This window comes from Zychaea mexicana, assembly GCF_025766255.1.
Source record: "Zychaea mexicana strain RSA 1403 chromosome Unknown BDB00scaffold_125, whole genome shotgun sequence".
Taxonomy (NCBI): domain Eukaryota; kingdom Fungi; phylum Mucoromycota; class Mucoromycetes; order Mucorales; family Lichtheimiaceae; genus Zychaea; species Zychaea mexicana.
In genome coordinates this window covers 1,679-24,947 of record NW_026516788.1, presented here as the reverse complement: position 1 = coordinate 24,947, position 23,269 = coordinate 1,679, and the positions used below count along the sequence as shown (strand labels likewise).

Genomic DNA, 23,269 nt, shown 5'->3' with positions numbered 1-23,269 from the left:
ATTGCAAAAAGGATGTATAACAACAGCAGGGATATAAATACACAAGTACGTTACATAGTTGCATGCATGCATCTGCGATACATACTGGGCTTACGTGATAAATGTGCTCATGTGACGGGCCGTGAATTCATGACTTGTTCTGGATTAAGGGCGATCGGATGCAAGTAGGTAGTGGGTGCGCCGCATCTTTCTTTCTGGTGTGATCTGAAACCAGACATGTCTCAAACCTGCCGACCGACTGTGCTTTAACAGACGACCCCCAAGGTTATCGACTGGTCGACGGTTAAAAGAGCAGCGTATTCGATGGGAGAACCCTATCTCCGGTTGGTTTTGTTACAGAGTAATTAAGTCCATTTAAGAAGTCAGTATGTGTCTGCTGAGTAGTAAAATTTAAAGTTCTTTTTAAGCGCATGAATCGATAAAAAAGGGTCATCACATAATAGCATCGACAGCCTTGATGATGAAAGCAGCGTCACTCCATGATGCACACGCATCACGATAAATGGCTGCATTGGGAGTAGTGCTGTAAATGGGGTATGTCGTAGGGGCAGAGTGATGCAGACCTTCTACGCTTTCTTCAGGTGCTCGCCCAATCCGTATTTGTATCTGCAGGTGCATTCCTATTGGTTTGAATGACGTTGCTGCGCAGGAATCTTTTTCCGAAGGCCCAACCCCGCCCCACACTGGGTTAAGTTTCTTTTCACCTTTGATTATTGTATAAATATAGGTCCTTAAGGCAGTTTAAAAATAAGGGGTTACAAACACTTCTCTTTCCTCCTCTCTATACTTCTTTGTGTAGAATCAAAGCAAAGCATAGAACAAAAAACATAGAGACCATGTCCCTTCTCACTCGTTTATCCCATCAGGCGACTCGTCCTGCCCTATACCTTTGCACAAGCCATCGCTGCGCTTCTGTACTGTCCTCAATGCCACCCAAACCGCTCGAAGAACAACCACAACACCAGCACAACAACCATCACTCGCTTGACCACATCGTCACACCGGCATCGCTTCCGCTCACCGCACTTTCCAACAATGCGTTTCATCCAGACTATATACCCAAGGCTGTCAAAGCCCGTCTGACATTGGATGAGCTCAAGGAAGTGCTGGATACTTCCAAGACGTTGCTGAACCACCTGCAATCCGAGTACCTGGAACACCAGATGCTCCAAGATACCATGGTCGAGCTTACCAAGGAACAACAGGAACTCCTCAAAGCGCTGCGCAAAAGCAGCAGTGGCAATAGCAACAACGACGATGACAAGTCATAGACTGTCTCTCGATCCTAGTAATTTATTTTGGCTTCACTCCTCCTCTCCTCATCCTCCCTTCTTCTGTGTCTCCCCCTTTGAAACGACTCTACCAGCTCATTGCACCGCAACCACAACCCACACCAAGCATAAATTAACACACACACACACACACACATCCCACTTTAGCATATCCAGCATTTTGTTCATCCCATTGGCAGTCATAATAGTAAATATACAAGCATGCATTGTTAGAATAAAGTACACATAGTATGAGATAATATGGAAATGATGATGGTGATAATCAAGAGATTATGTATGATAACGAAAGCAAAAACACATGGAAAAGGATACATTATCCCGGGGAGAGGGGGGTGGGGAGGAAAGATCAGAAACAACAACAGAAAAAGTTTTCCTTCTTTCCATTTACAGCTTTGTCAGTAGTCCCATGGCATCCTCCATGTCATTGTTGACTTTTTCGAATTCTCGTTGTGCAGCTTGTACTTGCTCCAGTGATTTCTATCATGGGTACATATGTCGCACCATGGCAACACTTGTATCAGCACTCTCTCTCTCTCTCTCTCTCATCCCCTTCCCTATCCGTTCCCCTTCGCCCCACGATGAAATCCCTCAGATACCATACCACGTTGCCTTGGTTCGCTTCTTGCTTTTTCTTCTTGATCGGATTCAAGTGTGCAGAGAGATCCGTCATGAGATCATCAAGCTTGTCTGTCAATGCTTCGTTTTTCAATTTGAGCGTCTTTGGATTAAATTTCGACCGTTTTTGTAATGACCCCTCACTCGACTTTTTTGTTCGCTCGTATGGCTTTGTTGTTTTCTTTGATTCCCTTCGTTCTTTTGGCATAATCTATTTAACGTTGTAGGAAAAGAAAAAAAAACGCCTAAAATAGCGGGGAAGTTAATGATGGCTTATCATACGAGCAGATCACACGCATTGATGTCGGACTTGGATTGACTTCGAAAAGGTCATGCGGCCTATTTGGATCCACCCAGAAGTATGTGAGTATTGATGGATTCGCCACTCTCGAAAACACTGTAGTAGCATCACCATATACCAAATTATCACATTATATATATAAACAATACTGCATCATCAAAGCTCTATAACTTGTTCCACCAACGAGATAAAAGTAATATATGGATCCACTGTTTAAATAGCTGCTTTTGCTCCCCATCCTAGGGACAGCATCTTGATCCTTCGCCTTCCTTCAATAATGCCATCATCTTGAAAACAGACACATTATCATAGTATAGTTCTCAATCACATACTTGCGCCCTCATAGTCTTAGTATGTATAAAAAAAATACACAAGTTAGTCTAAGATAGTCGGTCTCTTATGGCGACGCATTTGAAAATCGCCCTAGAAGGGAACGGCACCTTATGGGTATAGTTATTCAGACGGTAATTACGTATAAGTCGCTTGTTCTTCATCGCAGTGTTTGTAAGCCTCCTCAAAAAATTCGCTAACGACGGTCCCCCGGTGCCCATTGGCCGTCCTTCTATCACCTTATCTGCCACACTTCACAAAATCATTGAATTACATCCACAAGGCCCTCAAAATCTCAAGACAGCCAACGAGCGGGCCGCCTTTCTCCTTGGGATAACCGGTCTGCTTTGGCCCTCGGATCTTCACCGCATTGTCCTGCAACAATGCTCGAATACGGACATACGACTCACTTTGGTCATCTCACACCCGAAAGAGCGGCCCTATCGTCAGGCGGATCACGATCAGTCCCCATACGGAATGCCCTGCTCTTTGCCCCGTCCAAGCTTTCATCACACTTTGCGATCATTCTCTGGCTCGCACGGCGCGACCCTCTCAAGTTCTCTTCGTCGACAGCACCCGGCCACAAGTACCTGTTCAGATCCAAACAATCCGCAACTGGCTCCGCAATTTTGTACGACTTTCAACTGACATCCGCCCGACACCTTCCGTTCGCTCTCTTCCTCCGCAGTACTCAACGATCATTATCGACGAACAAGACTGACACAGACAAATGTCACAAGTGCAATCGTCGAGACGCCTCCAACGTAGTTATTTCTTTCTTTCTTTTCATTCCTTGTTTTTTCTCTGTATCAGCATATCTACCTTCAGGTCGGAATCGACGGTCTTTCGGGATTGGCGGGAGATTTATCGACCGTCAATTCCCACTCTAGACTAGAGAAGAAGACCTGAAGTAGATATGCTCCCACCCTCCTCTACCCTCTTTCTTTTTTCCAGTCGCTTAGAAGATCAACGTGATACAGATAGACCATCATCCTCCTTTTATTTCTTTTTCTCAGACATTACGCTCAATAAACACCGAACTAGAAGATCACAGCATATCTACTTTAGGTCTTCATCTCTAGTCTAGAGTAGGAAATGGTAATGCAACGACATAACTAGGGTCATTGCTAGGAAACCTTTCATAGATATGACAATGGTGTAATCTGCATGCTCTCTGTCTTTTCCTCAATGAACATACAATGTAGTTTGCCATGAACATCCACTGGGCCCTCAAATATTGCTATCTATAATAATGATCTTGCATCAATTCGAGCACCGGTGGTTGCGAATGGTGCTTCTCATGAAGTGTATAATGTATCTAAGAAAATAGACTCCCTAGAAATGGTTTATTTTGCATACATACTGTTGATGTGCAGTTTCCTTTCATATGATACAACGCGGCTAAAGTCATCTATGGCTTAAGCAAAAGTTTGCCGGTAGTTTTTCGGCTTTCGATATCAATGTGGGCTTGTTGGGCATCCTTCAAATCATAAACCTTGTAAATGTTCGTCTTGATGACATCCTTAGCAAGCAGGTCAAAAAGTTCACCCCACCATCTCTTTGACTCTTCTCGCGTGGCCAGGAATCCAAACACCTGTGGTCGCATCAGTTTTAGATTCTTTTGAGCCAGGATTGAAATAGAAACCTTTTTTTATGTGATAAACACATTTTGATGGGTTAGCAACCGGGTCCTGCTATAATTAATACACTCTCTCATAACACATTTTATAGGGATTTAGATATTTTTAATGAGTAATAACATACCGGGGGAACCACGCCAGATGCATTTCCAAATGAAACCATGGTTCCAAGGCGACGTGTACATTGCAAAGACGTTTCCCATGTGGACTTGCCAACACCGTCCAGCACAGCGTGACAACCCAACCCATTTGTAATCTCGTTCACTTTGTCGACGACTGATTCTTTGGTATAGATGATGACATGGTCAGCACCATTCTCGCGCGCCAGTGCAGCTTTTTCGGGTGTGCTAACAGTGCCAATCACAGTAGCACCCAAATATCGACCGAGTTGACATAACAAAAGGCCGACACCACCACTTGCCGCATGTACAAGTATGTTATCTAGGATTTTGTTTTTTTAAGATTTGTTACTGCATTTATAACAGAGTTCGTGTCCTTTTCACCCACATAACAATAAAACAAGCAATTTTTTTACCTCCTTTTTGGACTGGATAGCAATGACGAACAAGCGTTAGCGCAGTCAGTCCTTGAAGACCTACGGCAGCAGCCGTCTCGAACGACACATCACTAGTGATTTTTTCGATGCTCGCAAGCTTGGCCTCGGTGTACTCTGAATAAGTCTCGCCACCAACGTATACGACGCGATCACCAACTTTGAAATCATTAACGCCAGAGCCAACTTCTGTAATTTCGCCAGCACTATATTCGAAAAGAAACAATATAGCCTTTAAAACACATATGGGAACACACATATTAACGACGCGTCCTTTTACCTCTCGCGGCCCACAACAAAAGGCAAAGGAAGAGCATAAAGACCGCTTCGATGATAAGTATCAATGTAGTTGATACCTAATTCAGATGATCACTGGTGGAAATTAATAACATGCGGTTGATTTATAAGCAACGTGAGATCGATCGCTTCTTACCGATAGCGTGGTTCTTAATGACAACCGTGTTTTCATTGGCCTGTGGACGAGGAATGTCCTTGTAAACCAACTTGTCAGGAGCACCGGGCTGTTCAACAACGACTGCTTTCATGGTTGCCATGGTGCGAAGAATTGTAGTTCTGTAGTGATGAGGCACAGAGGAAAAAGAAGTGCGTGCGAACTGGAGACGAGTCAAAAGCATGTTGCTACCCCCGCGCATACGGCAGGCATGATGAAATCTCTTATCATATCGGGCCATTTTTGCAGATCGGACCTTTGACAGGTTCTCGTGCTTTGTAGTTGCATCGCCTGGGATTCTTGGTCTTGTTCATGCATTTCTAGCTTGGCCAATTTTCCTCTATTTACAAAGTTTTGATTTCTTTCTCAACAAACACCACACTGAACGTATTATTTCAACTTGAATTAATAGCGAAACACTAAACTCTCAAGATTAACGCAGGCGGAAAGTAAGGCATCGGTTGGTTGACCGTTGTCACACAGACTCTTCTTAACTACATCAGCATCATAGTGCGCTTATTATGAGATGCGCCTTGACTTTCCAAGCTACAGAAATAGACTGCTCAAGCTTATATAATACATATACCAATTCGTTCGTCACATTGCTCCTACTGCTGTTCATAAGTAAGTCGACTAGAGACATTGTAAAATGCGGTTTTTTAAACTGTCAACCTATATGACAACACATACTGTTAAACTATATCATATTTAAAGGTACTTTATTAATAAACAAAAAGCAAAAATGAACCAAAGGAATACAAATGTAAAGAATAAACATCAGGTGGTGGTTTTCAGTTTTCAGAATAAGCCGGGGGCCCGCCCCAATTGCCTGATAATCGGTGCAACGACAATCTATTGCGTGAGAAGCTATTCGATGCTGTAGTCTTCTTTTTAACATCACGCTGTTGCTTTTCCAACAAGGAAGCCGAAGGTCTCCTATTGTGACCATTGTTTTCTTTGTCGGTATGCTCGTTGAGACAGGGACAGTTATTACACCGGCCCCAAAACGATTCCTGGGTGATTGGTGACCGTTGAATCCAAAACTCGGTATTGTTAGTCGACAATGCAGTCTTGCCAGCATCAATTGTTTCATACGAAGGAGGTGGCGGCAAGATCGTTTGCCCTTCGTCTTCGGATACGAGACGACAGTCCATCATGCGTACAGGTGTTGTGAGTGTGACTTCATGCATTTTACCATTACATTCATAGGCTACTATCAGATGCAGCCAGTGGCGGATCGTAATACTTTCATGGGACATGGTCGGTCGTAACAGATGGCTGCAGGTAGGAATTGGCATGATAAAGCGGCCTTCAAGGTATTCGCCAACTTGGAGCGGTTGGTCCAGCGTTTTCAGGTTCAGTAACTCGCCTGTTAATGGGTTTGCATGATCGACACCCGTTTCAATCGATTCAGGGCTGCTGTCACAGTAGTCTATTAGTGGTTCACCTCGCTCTTGTTCCACTTTTTGTCGGAACAGTTGGACGTTTCGTCTCGCCGTGTTATTGTCTTCCAATGTCGACCAGTTCCGGCGATGATGACGATAATGTCGACTCAATATGGGCGTTTGTCCTTGTTGCTGCTGTTGTTGCTTGATTTTTTTTTGTTGTTGTTGTTGTTGCTCCATGGGTTCATCTATATCTACCAAGGAGTTTACGCAGCTGCTGTTTTCGTCGTGTTGGGTAGGGTGTCCATACGCCCATTTGAGCAGGACGTTGATGGTTTCAACGGCATTGCGTGTCTCGGGCTCACCGTTAATGGCACTCGCATGGTCACCCGGGGTTTTCATGCAGAATTCACGTCGTTCTTGAATGCGCGTTACAATGGATCGGATGGTGATGTTTTCCAAAGTCGGCTCAAGCAGTACTCCAACAGTAACCCGGGTACCAATAGCAATGGCTGTGCGATCAATGCTGAGGCGATAGCGGAGGCCATTCTGGGTGGGCTGGTACCAGTCTTCCACTGTACGTCCTGCGAACGACTGCGCAAGATGATCGTGCTGCTCATCAAGATCTAAACCAAGATGGAGTTGGCTGCCATCCAGCGGTCCGGCTTGTCCAATACCGTAGAAGCGATCAAGACTCGTTCTTCGATGATTATGCTGTCGATGTTCGTTATTACGGCCATTGGGTACTGAGGATTCATCGACGGCCATAGCTGTTGCTGAATGGTCTGCTGCAGCCGACTCTTCCACTACTGCATCATCACTCGGATGTCGAGGCTCTTCAGTGATCTCACCGCTGTTTGCAGCTTCGACGGCGATAGTAGGTGGAAGGCTTGGCGGTGCAGGTTCGATCGCTCTGACAAGTCGTACTTTGGCCGTGGCAACCATTTTTTGCTTCTTGTTATTGAACCGGTCGAGGAATGATGTTGTCAAAGGCGTATCCTCAGTAGATTTGCGTAATGTTGCTGTGAGCTTGTACACAATATCAAGACGGTCAGGTATGGAAAATGTGCTGGGAAGCGACCCAGGTACGGGAAACTCAAAGGGGAACCGCTGAATGCCTGCAGGCATGATGCCTTTTGAATTGGGTGGCAAAAGTGATAGCTCGGTGACATGAAGCTTGGTCTCGATGGGCTTGCCCAGTGCACGGCCATTCATAATCTCTGTTGCAAGAAAAAAATGAACATAAAGTACGCATTGAACAAAAGCATAGAGCTGCATGTTAGATATTGACGATCTCTCAGGCTGCCCGAGATAGTGATAGTGAAGGAAAGAAATGGGAAGAAGTTTACCTCGCCATGGGTAATATGTCTGTATGCCCTGAAACACAACCTCGATGGGGCCCTGAATAGTTGTGTCCTTGGCGAAGTTGACAATAACCTCGCCACGAATGATCCTGGTTCCAGTGCTCTTTCCGAGGTACAAAAGGGGCTCATCAAGAACGACGCTGAGTACGTTGTTTCGACCAAGGCCCAAAAAAACCCCTTTCTTCGTCATAAAAAGATAAAAGAACTAAAGATGTGGTTTTGGTGAAAATTTTCTGTTTTAGAAAAAAAGAAAAAGAAAGAGAGAGAGAAAGGAACTGATCCAAATTGTTTCCTCCTCCGATTTTGATGATCATCACTCCAGTCTGGTAGTCTGCCTCTCTTGCGCTATTCTTGTACTTCAATTGCACCTGTGACCAAGAGCAGAAGCAAAAGACCATTCCCATCTTTTCTTTTTCCCATTCGTCTGTTTGTTTGTTTCCCATGGTAGCAGACACAGTTGCTATGCAACAGATGTGTCTTTAGTCTAGTCAAATGCTGCGTTTCGTATATGCAAAAGCATCAGTCTTTTCCACATTAAAGCAACGATGAGTAACAGTGATAAGTAGCCAATCAAAATCAAACTCTGTGTAGAGCCGGTCCGCTCCGCTATTTTTTGCATTAAAGCAGCTTTTGATTCTCAGGATATACCCGCAAGTCCCAGCCAATGTATATTTAACTTGAGCTCAGCTTCATAGTGGTTCACAACTACGAATGGCAAAATATAAACTGAAGAAGTGTACCGTCAGGATCCAATAAGTAAGTTTACCAGCAGGGAAAATAAACAACAAGATTAGAGTTGCGTTGTGTGATATTACACTCCCAGTTATAAGAATATTATCAAGTCCTCAAAGGAAAAACTAGAAAAAAGCGGTTATGCTATATAGAGTGATTACACTTAATTTGTATCACTTTCGAACTGCAAAGAGGATTTCTCGGTTGACATAGAAACAAAGAATTTGTCGTTTTGTTCGTACCTCTTATTGAAAACAGATATGACGGGAAGGAGAGTTTGTTGGCATGGTTACTCTTCACCGTCATATTACTGGCACATTTACACTTTAAAGCAGCAGGTTTTAAATAGATGCGTTGTCCTAGAAACTTCAGAATGTGATCTTCCCTTTCGACTGCGCAACTGAGAAGTGATGTGATACTGAAATGGTATCATGATTACCTTAAATAGCCGTCGGCTGCACCGAAAAAGTTACACAATCAATGCTTATTATTCTCCGGTGAATCATATACTCGTTACGAGCGAGGACTAACATGTACAGTATTATCCACACATTTTTCTGGCAGGGACGATAGATGTGCTGAATATTAATGTGTAAAAGTGTAAACGCTATGGATTCAAGCCTGTCCTGACAAAGAGGTTTATCTCGCACAATTTACATCCAGTAGAATCATGTTGTTACAGGGAGAGATCGAACCAGCCAAAAGATAGAGAATAGGACGAGGAGGATGGGCGGGTAATATTGTGGCATTACAGGCCATCCTATGATATGCACAGGCGAATGTTAAATTCTGCTCAAAAATTTCTGCTCAGAAGGTAATTATGCACAAAGAAAGCGACAAGCTAAAACATTTCCGATATACCACAGTTTTTTTGTCTGCATGTTATGGTTGTAATCGTCAAGCTCTTTTTTTTTACAAGAATAAAAGAAATGATGGAAAGAATGAAGAATATACAGTTTTTTCTTGTCAGAAAAGAAGGATAAGAGAGGGAGGGAAGAGAGGAAAGAATATATAATGTATATAGTCACGGGATGATAGATAAAGGATGAAAAAGAGAGATAAAAGATGGACACGCAATATAGAGAAGGGGTGATGGAGTATATGATTTTTCTTTTAACCCGTGGGTTTTTGTTGGGTTGTATCGTACATTCTAATGATTTTACCCTGGTCTGTATCGCTTTGAGAGAATGCGTAACCTCGAGATTGCTTGAGACGCTGGATCTTGCGAACCTTGTTGACAGCTTGTCGGAATCGATCCATACGTGGTCGATAATCAGGCAAATTGAGTTTCTGAATTTCTTGAATGTAATGATAGCTTCGAGTTCGATACATGCGTTTATAGCTAAGTGGCAAAAGGCAAGAGAGAAATTTGTAAGGTGAACTTTGCTAGCCTTCATTTGATCATGATACTTACTATTTCCATAGGTAGTCGCGCAAAATGCATACGAAAGGGACTAGAATGACAAACAGCCAGTAATTGACATTGCCATATAGACGAGGCACGATACCCACGTACTCGAGGAAAATGCCCCATGGAAGCATGGGGCCCACATAAGCAACAAACGGTAAGAAGACAAACCAGATCACTAATGATCCCAGAATGGCAATCATAGCATACTTTGTCCACATGCTAATAGAAAAATAAAGTATTTGATCAATGACTGTCGTAGTCCATCCATTTCTTTCCTTTACAGTCAAGACAACTTACTCTGTAATAAGCGCTCCCTTGTACAAGATAGTCGCAAGTGTAGCCGAAAAAATGGTTGTACCGACCCACCAGTGACCTCCTGTCCATCCATTCTCAAAGTCGGCATCATTCATGAATGCTGCCATACCAATAAAGAATAATAACTAACATGAAGCATCCACTCTTTAATTAGCTAAGGCGTTTTTTTTTCAAAACAGTAAGCTATTTGTAGTAACTTACAGCAGAATGATATACGGCATTTAGAATCCAGCCCCAAAATCGCTTTTGGTTAAAGAATTCGTTGCTTTGGCCAAGCATATACATTTGAGGATATTTGTCGAGCAACCGTGCTGCTGCAAACTGATCAAAAATACCAATCACCATAGGCGGTAGAATAGTGAAAATAACGTTGAAGCAAGACATGGTCCAAGATTCGTAGAGTGTTTGCCCAGAAAATCCGTTGAATATGGTATACTTATCGGGGATTTACGCACAAGTTCAGTTGGGATATATCGTGAAAGCAGAACATGTCGAAAAAAAAAAGAATATCTTACCCAAAATTGTGTGAGATACAATGCGACATTTTTGTAAAAGTAGTAAAAGATCATCTTGCTCAGACGCTGGTAAGCCCAAGATCCGTGAACCAGCAGTAACTTGCGCAAAAAGCGAAATTGGGCGATACTGAAATCTGCACTTCGCGCTGCCTGTAAACCTTCGACGCCACTGATGCCCACACCAACGTGTGCTGCTTGAATCATGGAAACGTCGTTTGCGCCGTCGCCAATTGCAAGCAAGATCGATTTCGAAAACTTTTTTACCAACTTGACGACCAGAGCCTTTTGAAGTGGGGATACACGACAGCATACTACGGCCTTGCATTTGATTGCTAGTTCGTAAAATGTCTTTTCAAGGTCCTTTTCTAGTGCAAATGTCAGTGATTTTCCTTCAATGACAAGAGCAAGAGGCTGGAAATATGTAACCGTTCTTGATTAGCTGAATACTTTCAAATTAGACAGATGGTATCGCACAGATTAGTTACCTCAGTGCTTCCTGAAGATTCTTGCGTTTGGGCATCCGCAAGTTTCTTCTCCAAAAACTCTCGGGTAGCTTCATGGTTTTCAGCGTTACATATGATCAAATCCATCTCCTCTGTCAAAAGTTTACAGCTGTAGCCGATGTTGATGGCCGTCTCCTGTCGATCACCCGTAAGCACCCAAACTTTGATGTTGGCTTCATGCAGCGTGTGGATCGTGTCGGGTACGCCATCCTGCAGCTTGTCCTCAATAGCCGTAGCACCGAGCAAGAACATGTCCTTTTCGATCACCTCTGCTGCCTTGTCGAGTTCCTCTGCACGATTCGTCAACGTTGTTGCTGCTTTATCGTAAATCTGCACCCAGCGCGCATACTCTTCCTCTGGAATTTCCCTCATGGCGTAACAGAGTGTACGGAGACCCTCTGAAGCAAATTCCTCGAGATGATGCAGTGTGGCGTCGACAAAGGTGTTGTTCTTTCCCAGACGTTCTAAAATCACCGTATCTGCTCCCTTGCAATAGAGTTTAACTTTACCATTGGGTTCGCGGATAATTACTGACATGCGCTTTCGCGTCGAGTTGAATTCACACACGTTTAAAATCTGGTATTCGACGTCTTGCTCGTTGATTTTGCAGTTGATCGAATGTGGTCGTCGTGCATAAAAGTTGTATTTAAAAACATCGCGCGCGCCCGTCACGAGTGCTCCTTCATCTGGAGATGATGCTTGGTAGACAATCTCGCCTGTTTCCTCACTTGTTTCTGGTATCACTGTTTGACACGTCATTAACGCAGAAAGAAATTCGTGGATCACGTTCGCATGCATTGATGTCGTGAGATGGCTTTCGAGCTGTCGGAATGAGTATTGGCCAGCGCTGTCATTGTCGGACTTTGGCTGTCGATCAGGATCGGCTTTGGTCGCGTAGGACAATCCAGCAATGGAGCATTCACGAAACTCCATTTGGTTACATGTCAACGTTCCTGTCTTGTCGGAAAACACATATTCTACCTGTCCCAGTTCCTCAATCAAGCCACTGCTCCTTGCAACTGCTGGCATGTCGGTTTTGTCATAGTAGATATCAAGGTCATTTCCGATGAGTGTTGCCTGGACAACCTTGACGATTTCCATGGTAACCATTAAACTGACGTAATCCATCACCCCCTTAATTAGCTTTGTCATATCACCTCTTGTATGTTTGCAATTTTCTACTAACCTAATTGGAATAAAACTGTTGAACAAGATCATGAACGTCAAGATATTAAAGCCAAATTCACGGCCACGTTCTGAAGCGGAGAGCGCAAGATATCCAAGTTGATCGAAATCTCGCATCTAGGCTCATAATACGATCGATTAGCCAACCTCCCTTCTACATACACACTTCTCCTCCTCCACCAACCCCTTTTTTTTTGCCAAATTCCAATATTTACCGATAAAGCAAGGTATCCGACCGAACACATGATACTCATAATAACAAGCATCGTAAACAAATACCAAATATTGCGGTTCGTGATGTGTGTTACATTAGAGGCTTTCGTAGGCTTTTTACTATCCGGGTTCATTATTTTGAAAGTGATTAGAAGCAATAAATCTACCAGGAGCATGTCCCCGAATGCTGTTTATTTATATTTTACCTGGAGTTGAGCATGAGCTTGGTTTCATGACCCGTAAACACAACAATGGCATAGACCCAGCTCGTATTCCGTAATTGAGCACCGCGTAAAAGCACCTTGTTCGGATCCAACGGATAATCCTGACTCCTTCCGTCGGTTTGCAATGTAAGTGTACCGTCATAATTGTATAATCTGTTGTTTGGCTGTTCGGATGTGATGTAGCCCTGGATCCGAGCTACGTCGGCTGGTGAAATAAATTTGGCAGTTTCTGGTAAGGCTTGCTTAATTTTCAAGTTCACTTCACTAAAGTATGTTATCAGCAAAGGTTAGAACTGCTAATTTCCACGCTGTCCTCGAGCTCTGCTACCCTCGACATACATCTTTCATATCCCAAAGCCACGAGCAGTATAAAAAATATAATTATTTACCCATCCAAATTACTTGTCTCGATATAGCAGAGACCTTCTGGCTCCGAACTGCTCAGAATAACCAAGTCGGCCGGAAAGAACTCTGAACTTTCGATCCGACAGATGTCTCCCACTTTGACGTCTCGCCAGCGCTTGTCTACAAATTGTGATCCTTCCAGGATTTTACATTTACGAGCGTTCAGTTCGCGATCTGATTTATGAACACCCTGTGAGAAAATCATAACGAGGTAGAGTTAACTGTTTTTAGTATCACCAATTATTTTTTCGAATCGGCTTGTGATTTTTCTTATTGCGGTCTGGCTTATTTACATAATCTTCGATGATCTCCTTGACCGCAGTGATGAGCAAAACGATGATGAGTGGTACGAGCGTGGTATATCGAGAGGTGGGTGATACGTCGGGGATTTGCTGTTACATTCGTGTATATTAGTCAAGTTGCACCTTGTTTCTTTGCGATAACGCTCCAACGTACCTGAATACATGAAATGAATAAGAAAAAGATGTTGGCGGCTTTACTGAATTCGACGTAGAGGAAGATGAATAGAAAGGTGACTAGGTTGTATTTGGCCGTGGATACACGATTGCCGATAAACTTTTGCTCTCCGTTTCGTGCGGGTTCGTTTAAATATATTGTTCGAGGGGATTGATCCGCTGTGTTTCGCCTTCGCCAGAACATCAGGTCTGGCATCCGCGGTCGTCGTCGTTGCCGGCTACGTTTGGATACTTGTCGTTTGATAGTGCCCCGATGTGTAGGTAGGTGACTCCAATCACCACCACCGGCACCACCGGCCTCCTTGTCAGAGTATGGTTTGGCGAGCATCTCGGTCGACTCGTTCGTATCGTACATTTGTGGTGGATGTGGGGCTTCATAGGATGAAAAAGAGTATTGGGGCATAAGAGAAGGACGTCTTATCGAAGGTGGATGTGCTAAAAGCTGTAGTTCGTCTTCTTCAAACCCGTCGCCTATTTGTGTGTTATATATCCATCAGAAAAAAAGATATTCGGATCAACATGAAATTCGTGCATATATAAAGGAGAAAGAGACGAAGAAGAAAAGAAGAAGAGCGCAAAAGGAAAAAAGGGTGATATATATAATATAATCAAAAAAGGGTCGCTTTTGTATATTATATATAGGCGTGTGTGTGTGGTCTTGAAGGTTTACCATGCCTGGGATTCATTGTGTTCAAATCAAGACTACCGTCGTCGGTTCTTTGTCGGTTCCAATTTGACATGAGTTGGTGCAATGGACAAAAGGTGACCCAAAGTTAGTGTGGCTCCAGGGAGCCCCTCGTATATGAGTTACAAGTGAAGAGTTGGTTGAGAAAAAAGGTTTAAAAATAAAGAGGGACGGGTTTGACTGTCGCGTTGAAAGAGGGAAAGGAAAGAGAGAGAGAAAAAAGTACGGGAGTAAAAAGAAAGGGGAAAATGGGGTCGGGGCTGTATGTGTGCAAGGCCTTCAACGAGGCACTAATAAATGCCAGGAGGCTGGAGAGAGTTGTACAGGAACAGCTTCTTTTTCTAATATAATAGCGCCGGTTGCTGTGTGGCTCTCTCGACTTCTTCCCTCCTCGCCTCCGGATCGAAAAGCATAACGCAGTCGGCCCATGCGCTATTGGCAAGAGGCATAGAAAGCGTGATGTTATGCCAAGCATAGCACAAGAATAACAAATCAACAGTTTGGGTCTTTCTGATCATGTCGGATGGCTATAAATAGACGGTGGACGAACCTTTTGTGTCACCTCCGTGAAATTTAGTGTGATTGGGCCATGAAGTTCCAGACGCGTAACTTACTAGAAATAAGCCTATCCCAACAAATAAGACATTTATCCCTTTTGATTAGCCAGTTTTTCTGTGAATGAAGTACTGTTATTACAAGACATTGGTCGAACGTAGCGTAAGACAAATGTTATAACGGAAGAGTTGCACAAACGTTATAATCTCATCATACAGATTAAACGCTGTGTTGTGACGTCCATCATTGGACCGTGGGGGGAAGGTAGAATGTGTGAGTGCGCTCAGGCCAGCGTTCCTTGGGTTTGATGTCGCACCATCCTCATCGCCACCCACTAAAACGAGCAACTCCATTCAGCCACTCTGTTGTTGTTGTTGTTGTTGTTATTTGCTGCAGGGACGCCAAACGTCTATTTTCGTACGGGTTTCCTATTACAGCTTAAAGAAGTCGAGCTTGAGTTACCTTCTTATCATGAAAGGCGGTGTAGGCTGAGTATGGCACTTATTCGAATACTCGACGATGGTTGCCACAGCGTAAACAGCTCAGGGTCTCTTAGCAATTGTATGACTCCGTGTTCCATCATGGAACTAATAAGCACAGGCGGAGACAAGATGCAACCTGAACGTAGTCAACTTAAATCTTTCAATTAAGACCCCCCCCCCGCCACCGGCTTCCGAATATCAAAACCAACAATTTTATCGATCTGAGCTTTCCGAAATCTGTGAAGTGCAAAACATCATAGCTGACAAAGATGCTGTATCGCGCAGTCAAATTTACGACGGTGTTCAGTTTCTATTAAAACCTCAAAAGTGACGTATAAAACATATGTCAATAAAATAAGGATTTGCAAGACGATTCTATTTAGACGAAACTTGCGAAGTAGAGTGATTATTACACCAATAACCAACGTCGAGGCGGTAAGCACCTGGTACGACAGATATCGGCGGCCATTGACAGCTTCCTCGATAGCACTGCTTATAATTGGACCAAAAAAAACAGGACTGATAATCAGCCATACTAATGCATTACCAGATGCCAGGTTCTCAAAACCAACAATGGTTGCCACTGTAGGTGCAACCAATAGGCATGATGTTCAATGGTTAGTGTGAAGCCCAATAGCGTAAAAGCTGTTGGAAAAGCAAAGTGACATATCAAACACGTAGAAAGAGCCGCTATTGGGGCCCACAATTATAGCGTATCTCGCCAATGAGCTGTAATTGAATGCAAACCCCCATAGGAAGATACTGGCTAAAGCACTGATTACGTCTGTCAGCACAAGTATGTTAAAATTTCCAATTTTGTCTGCTAAAAACCTTAAGTAACGTGTGCAATACAACAGTGATAACAAAGAAAGATAATGTATGAGTCGTTATGTACACTTGCTCTAATTTATAGATTAAATAAGCAGCACTTCGAGAAGTATACACATACCTTTGAGAAAATACGACTGACTACGTTGAATGCGGCCGATATGGTTATTAAACTTGATGATTGAGATGATGTCAAACCAATATAGGTAGCATATGCTGGAATAGAAAGCTTAATGTAAGTAATAGCGATAAGATACGCCTTCTAACAACCTCTTAATATAAAAATGTTGTAAATATGTGGTATAATATGGTAAGGTAGTATTGGTTGGAGAGTGCGTAGACAAAACAATTTGTCACCCAGATGACGAAGTTTGAATTTTAAAGGTTTTCAGTTGATTATTGCTGTGCTAGGAGTATGCTGCTGCTACTGTTGTTTTCCGCTAGTACTATCCTTATTTTCGCGGAGCAAAATACAAACAAAAATGTCAAGAACAACAAATACAATGGCTATAATGCGAAAGGCCCTATTGAAGCAATAACAAGTCATTCTGTCTGTGCGCAATGTATTCGCTTTAAAGTCCTCCCGTATTTACCGGCATGATGAAAAATCAGATATAATAGAAAATGTTACCACGATATTCCAAGGGAACTGTTATTTGACACAAAATCTAATATAAGCGGGAAGATGACACCACTGGCACCTATCTCTGTAAAAATAAATCCCATAGCAAGCCCTCTTCGCTTCGTGAACCATTGCGGTATCACTCGATAAGGTATATACAATGTATGGTCAAGATATCAAACAAAAAAAGGGGTAGACGATCCTTACAAAAGGATCAGTTTATAAAAATTCTTACCGACCAGTAAATAGAAGAGGCAATAACAGAGCATACGCCAACAGACATGTATAATTGCCAGATCTGTGGGAATGGTAAGTCTGCTGTCAGCTGCTTATATCTCTCTTTTCTAGTTAGTAGTTTATCTTAACATGATTTCCTTGTCGCTTTGTTCTTTGCCTGATTCGAAAAACCATTTCAATGCAGAAAATTGCAGCTGCTATCAAAAGTATGATTCTTAAACCGAGCGTTACTTCCAAGAGACGACAAAAAGGCGATGAAGCGTGAAAAGAAACGCAGAAATAGATCCTAGAAATGTTAATTTCGTCGTAAACTCTTTGGTCTGTTCGAGTTTGTGCCTTTCAATCATAGTACATTGATAATGACGCCTGTATCATAAATGTGGCTAGTCAGTAGCTATTATATGTGGTACGACGACAATACAGCTCACAGATGCGATCTCTTACTTACCACTGCAATGTTTTTGACAGTGCAAAAAGATAGAAATGGGACGAATGAATTAGCAGTGCTAGGGATAATAATAGTAAGAAGATCTAGCTTGTATGCTTTCAATGCATACTGTAGATATCTGCTGAATGGAATCACTGCAGCTTGCAGAACGCAAATAAACGCTCCCAAGACAACTAGCCATCCTCCAAAAGGAACCACCTTTTTCGCCTTCTCGTAGTCCTTCTTCCACATGGTCTTGCCCTTGATGAATATGTGATTCCGCCAGTGCACTGGTATTATCATTGTTGTCTAGATTCTCCTTTTTAGTTTGGTTTTTTGATGTTAAAATCATCACTAATCTGAAATATGAAAATAATGTCATTTATAAGTTCGACACATCAGTAACCATGATCATGACAGATTTATATATTACAGGTCTCTAGATACACCAAGTTGGTAATATTGTACCTTTTTTGTTCTGTTGCGTCATCGCTGATGATGAGGCGACAGTACTCGGTTTTTTATCTTTGTTACTATTATTGACAATATCTACATATAATAAGCTTTGAGAATTTGTCATCCTCTTTTAGATTGTTTTTCAAATTGTTTGCTGACAGGAAGAAAGGAGTTTGGTTGTTAAATGGGAAAAAATAAAGCAGCTTAGAAGTTTGTATATTTCCATGTAATTATTTGTGATTCTAATGGCTGAACCGCTTTCTGAAGCGTGCTACTCGTTCCTTGCGCAAAAGCAATCATAGCAAGAAGGCGAACAACTAATGGCTGCATATATGTGCATATATGTCCCCCAATAGAAATGGCTCCCCTGTTTGGAAACAGCGTAGTCGAGAAAGATTTTATGTTCAGTTTTACTATACATCCAGCAACTAAAGCGATGTATGCCGATGTTTAATGTTTTTACAGCTGCTTCTCGGCGTAACTTTGTTTATTTTAACTTTAGCAACCGTCACTCTTGTGCATGATGCGCATGAATATTATTTATCGCAGTATTCCAATTGCCAAATTAAGTGCATAAAAGCTTGGAGCTCGCCTTTCAATTCATTAAATTAAGGGTCGACTTGAAGGCTCGAATCTTTTATGCAAACTGCGGACGAAAGACCTCACGACTCAATTCACTCCTCACACAACAACTTGTCCCGACCTTTTGTAACCATATCCAAAATGAATTCAGGTATGTACAGGATTCTGAATCCAATCCCGGACACGGGCTCTAAAATTTTCGCGAACGGGATTTTTTTTTCGCTCATGGGATTTTTTTTTTTGGTTTACAGGATTTGCCATTTCGTTCGCCAACAGCATTTTATTTCGCTAATGGCCCCTTTTTCCGCCTAACGGCATTTTCACTTGGTCAATGGCTCTCTTTTTCACTAACGGCGTTACTAATTTGCTTGCAGCAATTTATTTCGTCAACGGCATCGTCACTTGGGCAACGGCCCCTCGTTTGGCTTACAGCATTATTGTTTCGCCCATGTTACTGTCGCTTGGCTAGCAGCATTTTCAACCATTAGTCTTTGCTTTTTGGTGCCTACGCCTTTCACTTATTCAAACAAAGGTGCTTTGTTACAGCGTATAATTATAGTTTCATATTTATAGCTTTTGCCACGTCCAGTGGAATCGGTGATGCCGAATTATCCATTCTATACTTTTTATATTATGTCGAAGTGAGAAAAAAAAAGAGCAAAGCTGAGTTTCCTTGCGTGTGCCTGAAAAAGAGGCAACCGAGTGTATGATTGATTCTTTCGACGAGATCGTACTGTCGCTTTGACCTGCTGTACTGTTTTGGGATGCTACACGTTCGATGCTATCTAATTGAGCAGTATTCCTGCTAGAGTGATTGATGCGTATTCAATGCCATCCTCTTATTGTCTATATCATGTCCTGAATCTGTATTTTGTGTGCGTGCTCTTCTTAAAAAGATTTCTTGCTTATAGTCACATCTCTTGGATGTAGAAAATACTGCAGACGTTGCTGTCTTTTATAAATAGCTGAACAATTTTTAATTTGCCGTCTCAGTGTAAATCGTTATATTGTTACCAGAAATAATATCAGCTAAAGAAGTGTATGATGTGCTATAAACTGTTTAACAGATAAAAGAAGTGTCAGCGCTCAAAGACTTTTTTTCTCAAATGAAACTAAAAAGAGGAGTACTATTGTATCATAACAAGCCAGTTAAGAAAGGTTATGAGGAATCGCTAATTTGGATTCTTATTGGAACATTTTACTTCAATACAGTGCAAAATTCTGTACTTTTGCTACAGTGCTGCATATCTTCCGGTGGATTATCTTGGTCGGGTGTGAGGTTGTTCGTTGCAGATGAATTTTCCTTTTCCATTCTTGTCGACTCGATTGGATCGTTGAAATCCGCTCTGGTTTCACCATTGTGTTTTTCTTCTTTTCTGTCTTCTTGCTTCGTTCCTTCAATGGGCTTTACAATGGGCACGATATGCTGACCACCATTTTTTCGTCTCTGGTCCTTCGATGCGTCACCACTCCTAGATCGCTTTGAAAATTTTGGCTTGGCGTCGCTTTCGTCGTGATAGTCAACATCACAGGCCACATCATCATCATCAATCCAGTCAAGTTTGTACCGTTTCTCAAAAGCCGTTCGGTCAAAGACGCCCTGCCAAGATTCGATATATTGGAGAGCTTGTGCAAGATGTTCAAGCAAGACCATTCTAGGATGGTTACCGTCTTCATCAACAGCAGCAGCGCCGAATGTAGAATATTTCCCCTGGACCGTCTTTGCTACTAGGCTAGCCGTGTAAAACAATTGGGGAAGACATCTGGACCAAGGTGCGACGCTTTCGCATATCAGAGTATCTCCTTTTTCGAATCTGCGCTGTTCTGTCGCAGGAGACAAGTGCTCTAACAAAGGCGCCTTGAACTTCTCACCTTGGTAGTCAATGGTAAATAACTATTCTTGTACCGTGTATATATAATCGATCAGGTCACTGACGCGATACCATTTCAGCTCCGAACTGACAATGGTATCTTCTATTGACCAGCTCGTATACATAAGTTGCAGGTGGTTAGCAACGAAAGTTGATTAATGGCGGCTTAAAATCGCACTGAATATGTACGTATGAGGAGGAGGCTAAAGGTACTGTAGTTGTAGTTGAGTAAGTTAAGTAAAGAAAGAAGTGGGAGTAGCCTATAATGTTGATAGGTAATCAGATGTCAAGGGAACATTTATATAAATTTACATACAGTAGTACAGCTTTGGGCATACAGGCAGCAGTATACACATTGTTCTTCATTGTGTTGATTTCCCACTAATAAGTGAGCTATGTTGCGATCCCATTGTGTTTCATCCTTAAAAATCGACAAACGCAATCTTTGTCCATATCGTATTTTCGATCTGCAGCTTTTGATAACGTATATATGTTGCATGATTTTGGATTTAAAAATTTCGAAAGATACACACTTTGCTTCAATATAGCGAACGTTCTCATTATTGACTGTACTACTGTAACCCACATACATATATAATACAACAATTACGTACATATACACATGAATGGAGCACCATCACATACCCAAGTATGCTAGCAATTCTGTATCAACACTAACTAACTTTGGCTGTCCCGGTATCTGTTGATTCAATGCTACATAGGGTAGTAAAAAGTGATCGGCGTGTTACAACCAACAGTTTACAAAGCCCGTGCCAGAAGTTGGATAGAAGCTTTATGTTGCTGCAGATCACAGGTATGCATGAACTGGGCGATACAGGCTTACTGACGTTAACAAAACCTATCGGATAACTACGCCATAGCGCTTTTCGAGAGCCCTTATCGTTTTACTTGCTCTACGGACAAGTATATTTACTTTTGCAAAAAAATAGCTCGGGCGTCATTGTTCGAGATGAACAAGGTCTTTGGAACGGGAATAATAAGAGTTTAATAAAAAGCTTAACGTACTTAAAGTATGTACAATACTGAAAGAAATGACAACGAAGAACAGAATACTTGCGCCCAGGCAATTGTACTTAGGTGGTTTGTTTGTTAGATATGCTATGGAATCACTTTTCTGATAATAGAGGAGTAATGTATATACATGTATATGCTAGGAGCATATTATATTTGCAATTTTATTTTATTGAGTATTATATGTAAGGTGCCCAGCCTATTTATGTATATAACATATACAGACGGTAAACAATGTTAGTCATCATAAGGTCAATAGATCAGAAACAGATGGGAGACGTGTATCTATACTTTACCGACAAACATTTGACTCAGGTTCTCGTTTGAGGAGGCTGAGGCGATGAGTCTCTTGACTTCATTGTTGACGGAGCGGCCGTTGTATATTTTGTTGTCGATTTTCTCCATGTGTTCGCGGGTGACCTCCTAATTATTTTGTAGAAGGGAATTTTTGGTTAAGGCTCGATCGTGAGTAATCAATAGCACAGTCATCATCATCTTTGACACACACCATGTACACTCTTGCTTCTCTCCTCCATTAAAGCAGTAACCGGGCGAGGCCGAGGAGGAGACGGCTATAGAAATGAAAGAAAGCAAGAGATTTGATCGTGAGTCGTCGTGATACTTCTTGACAGACATTCACACTACCACACGCACGGCCATGCGATGGATCCCGTTTCCCAAGAGTTATACGTACAGTTGGTGACGAGGAGGAGGAGGAGAAGGAGAAGGAGAAAGAAGCGGAAGAGAAGAGGCCAAAGAACTATGGATGGGTGGGTACGCGTACCTTTTTATATAAGACTCGTTGTGAATAATTGGAACAATCAATTAGATTCTTTGGCAATTGCGTGATTTGTCTGTTGTCCAATAGCCAAACGAGCGCATAGGCGATGAGGTCAACATTAAGAAAGAGCACAATGCATGTTTCAGTCAACAGTGCGGCAGAGAAACGATCGTTTTTCATTGACCATTCTACATTATTAGCTATAGTGTCGTCGTTTATAATTCGAGGATTGTATCAATATTGGCATCATTCTATAGCCACGGCTCTGCTCTACATGAATATTTCTTTGCTGAATGACGAACATAGTCAGTTTATTTGAAAAGGAAGGAAGAAGAGGGCACTGTCGCAACTGAGTTTCAGACTCGATTGTTGGAGAAACAAGTTTTAGACACGGTGTAGGGGAACCTGGCATCGTCTTTTTAAGACTAGGCAATTTCCAAAGCAATATTCCGCCGCAATTATCGTCGTAACTGTACATGATATTAGTATCATGTTAAAGCTAAAGACCTGCCCTTTCTTTTGATAACCTATTGCTAATGTGTCATGAATGGATAAAGAATGAACGGGAAGGAGTAAAGAGTTTGTACAGGACTCGTGGGAAGGCAAGTTCCCGATGCATGAATTTCCTGCAATTGCTTCCGCTGCACACAAGTACGGGAAAACATTGACGCGTTTGTTGTATAGAAAATGATCGTGCTATTTTGTGCGCTGTAGCATTCAAGTTAAAATTAATGAGAGTGTTATCCTCCCAGTAAGGAGGATAAAGGTACCCGACGAAGGGTTATGGTGTCGCATCAAAAG

At 42.3% G+C, this 23,269-nt stretch overlaps 6 protein-coding genes across 6 annotated transcripts; 1 reads left to right on the top strand and 5 right to left on the bottom strand.

The window, feature by feature from the left end:
* Positions 1-1,676: 1,676 nt before the first annotated feature.
* Positions 1,677-2,115, bottom strand: BDB00DRAFT_878074 (uncharacterized protein; the record flags this gene model as incomplete). Its single annotated transcript, XM_053127692.1, has 2 exons — positions 1,677-1,769; positions 1,894-2,115. 2 exons carry the CDS (start codon positions 2,113-2,115, stop codon positions 1,677-1,679), a joined length of 315 nt encoding a protein of 104 aa, XP_052974058.1.
* An 806-nt stretch (positions 2,116-2,921) lies between these two features.
* BDB00DRAFT_933201 (uncharacterized protein) lies at positions 2,922-3,779 on the top strand (the record flags this gene model as incomplete). The annotated part of the gene is made up of 2 exons (XM_053129112.1): positions 2,922-3,302; positions 3,367-3,779. 2 exons carry the CDS (start codon positions 2,922-2,924, stop codon positions 3,445-3,447), a joined length of 462 nt encoding a protein of 153 aa, XP_052974057.1. The 3' UTR covers positions 3,448-3,779.
* A 66-nt stretch (positions 3,780-3,845) lies between these two features.
* Positions 3,846-5,872, bottom strand: BDB00DRAFT_851631 (uncharacterized protein). Its single transcript, XM_053125521.1, has 5 exons — positions 5,165-5,872; positions 5,012-5,087; positions 4,714-4,937; positions 4,303-4,619; positions 3,846-4,183 (listed from the first exon to the last, which is right to left on the bottom strand). Exons 1-5 carry the CDS (start codon positions 5,421-5,423, stop codon positions 3,950-3,952), a joined length of 1,110 nt encoding a protein of 369 aa, XP_052974056.1. The 5' UTR covers positions 5,424-5,872; the 3' UTR covers positions 3,846-3,949.
* A 1-nt stretch (position 5,873) lies between these two features.
* On the bottom strand, positions 5,874-8,190 carry BDB00DRAFT_851628 (uncharacterized protein). The gene is made up of 2 exons (XM_053125520.1): positions 7,917-8,190; positions 5,874-7,787 (listed from the first exon to the last, which is right to left on the bottom strand). Exons 1-2 carry the CDS (start codon positions 8,119-8,121, stop codon positions 5,974-5,976), a joined length of 2,019 nt encoding a protein of 672 aa, XP_052974055.1. The 5' UTR covers positions 8,122-8,190; the 3' UTR covers positions 5,874-5,973.
* A 1,586-nt stretch (positions 8,191-9,776) lies between these two features.
* Positions 9,777-14,094, bottom strand: BDB00DRAFT_773719 (uncharacterized protein; the record flags this gene model as incomplete). Its single annotated transcript, XM_053120115.1, has 12 exons — positions 9,777-10,005; positions 10,078-10,293; positions 10,372-10,514; positions 10,591-10,824; positions 10,905-11,315; positions 11,390-12,521; positions 12,594-12,709; positions 12,808-12,925; positions 13,012-13,293; positions 13,419-13,624; positions 13,728-13,826; positions 13,891-14,094. The coding sequence occupies 12 exons, from the start codon at positions 14,092-14,094 to the stop codon at positions 9,777-9,779; spliced, it is 3,390 nt and encodes a 1,129-aa protein (XP_052974054.1).
* A 5,822-nt stretch (positions 14,095-19,916) lies between these two features.
* On the bottom strand, positions 19,917-22,687 carry BDB00DRAFT_933197 (uncharacterized protein). The gene is made up of 4 exons (XM_053129111.1): positions 22,382-22,687; positions 22,196-22,259; positions 21,984-22,110; positions 19,917-20,656 (listed from the first exon to the last, which is right to left on the bottom strand). The coding sequence occupies exons 2-4, from the start codon at positions 22,196-22,198 to the stop codon at positions 19,983-19,985; spliced, it is 804 nt and encodes a 267-aa protein (XP_052974053.1). The 5' UTR covers positions 22,199-22,259; positions 22,382-22,687; the 3' UTR covers positions 19,917-19,982.
* Between the last annotated feature and the right edge of the window lie 582 nt (positions 22,688-23,269).

Bases quoted from the DNA above. Each gene is read 5' to 3' on its own strand.
- BDB00DRAFT_851631 (XM_053125521.1), bottom strand. From the start codon at position 5,423: ATGGCCCGATATGATAAGAGATTTCATCATGCCTGCCGTATGCGCGGG. The intron at 4,938-5,011 runs GTAAAAGGACGC...TTTCGAATATAG, and splicing joins TTTGTTGTGGGCCGCGAGAG to TGCTGGCGAAATTACAGAAG. The intron at 4,620-4,713 runs GTAAAAAAATTG...ACAAAATCCTAG, and splicing joins CTATCCAGTCCAAAAAGGAG to ATAACATACTTGTACATGCG.
- BDB00DRAFT_851628 (XM_053125520.1), bottom strand. From the start codon at position 8,121: ATGACGAAGAAAGGGGTTTTTTTGGGCCTTGGTCGAAACAACGTACTC. The intron at 7,788-7,916 runs GTAAACTTCTTC...TTCTTGCAACAG, and splicing joins GACATATTACCCATGGCGAG to AGATTATGAATGGCCGTGCA.
- BDB00DRAFT_933197 (XM_053129111.1), bottom strand. The intron at 20,657-21,983 runs GTAAAGTATAGA...TTGACTACCAAG, and splicing joins CCTGAGTCAAATGTTTGTCG to GTGAGAAGTTCAAGGCGCCT.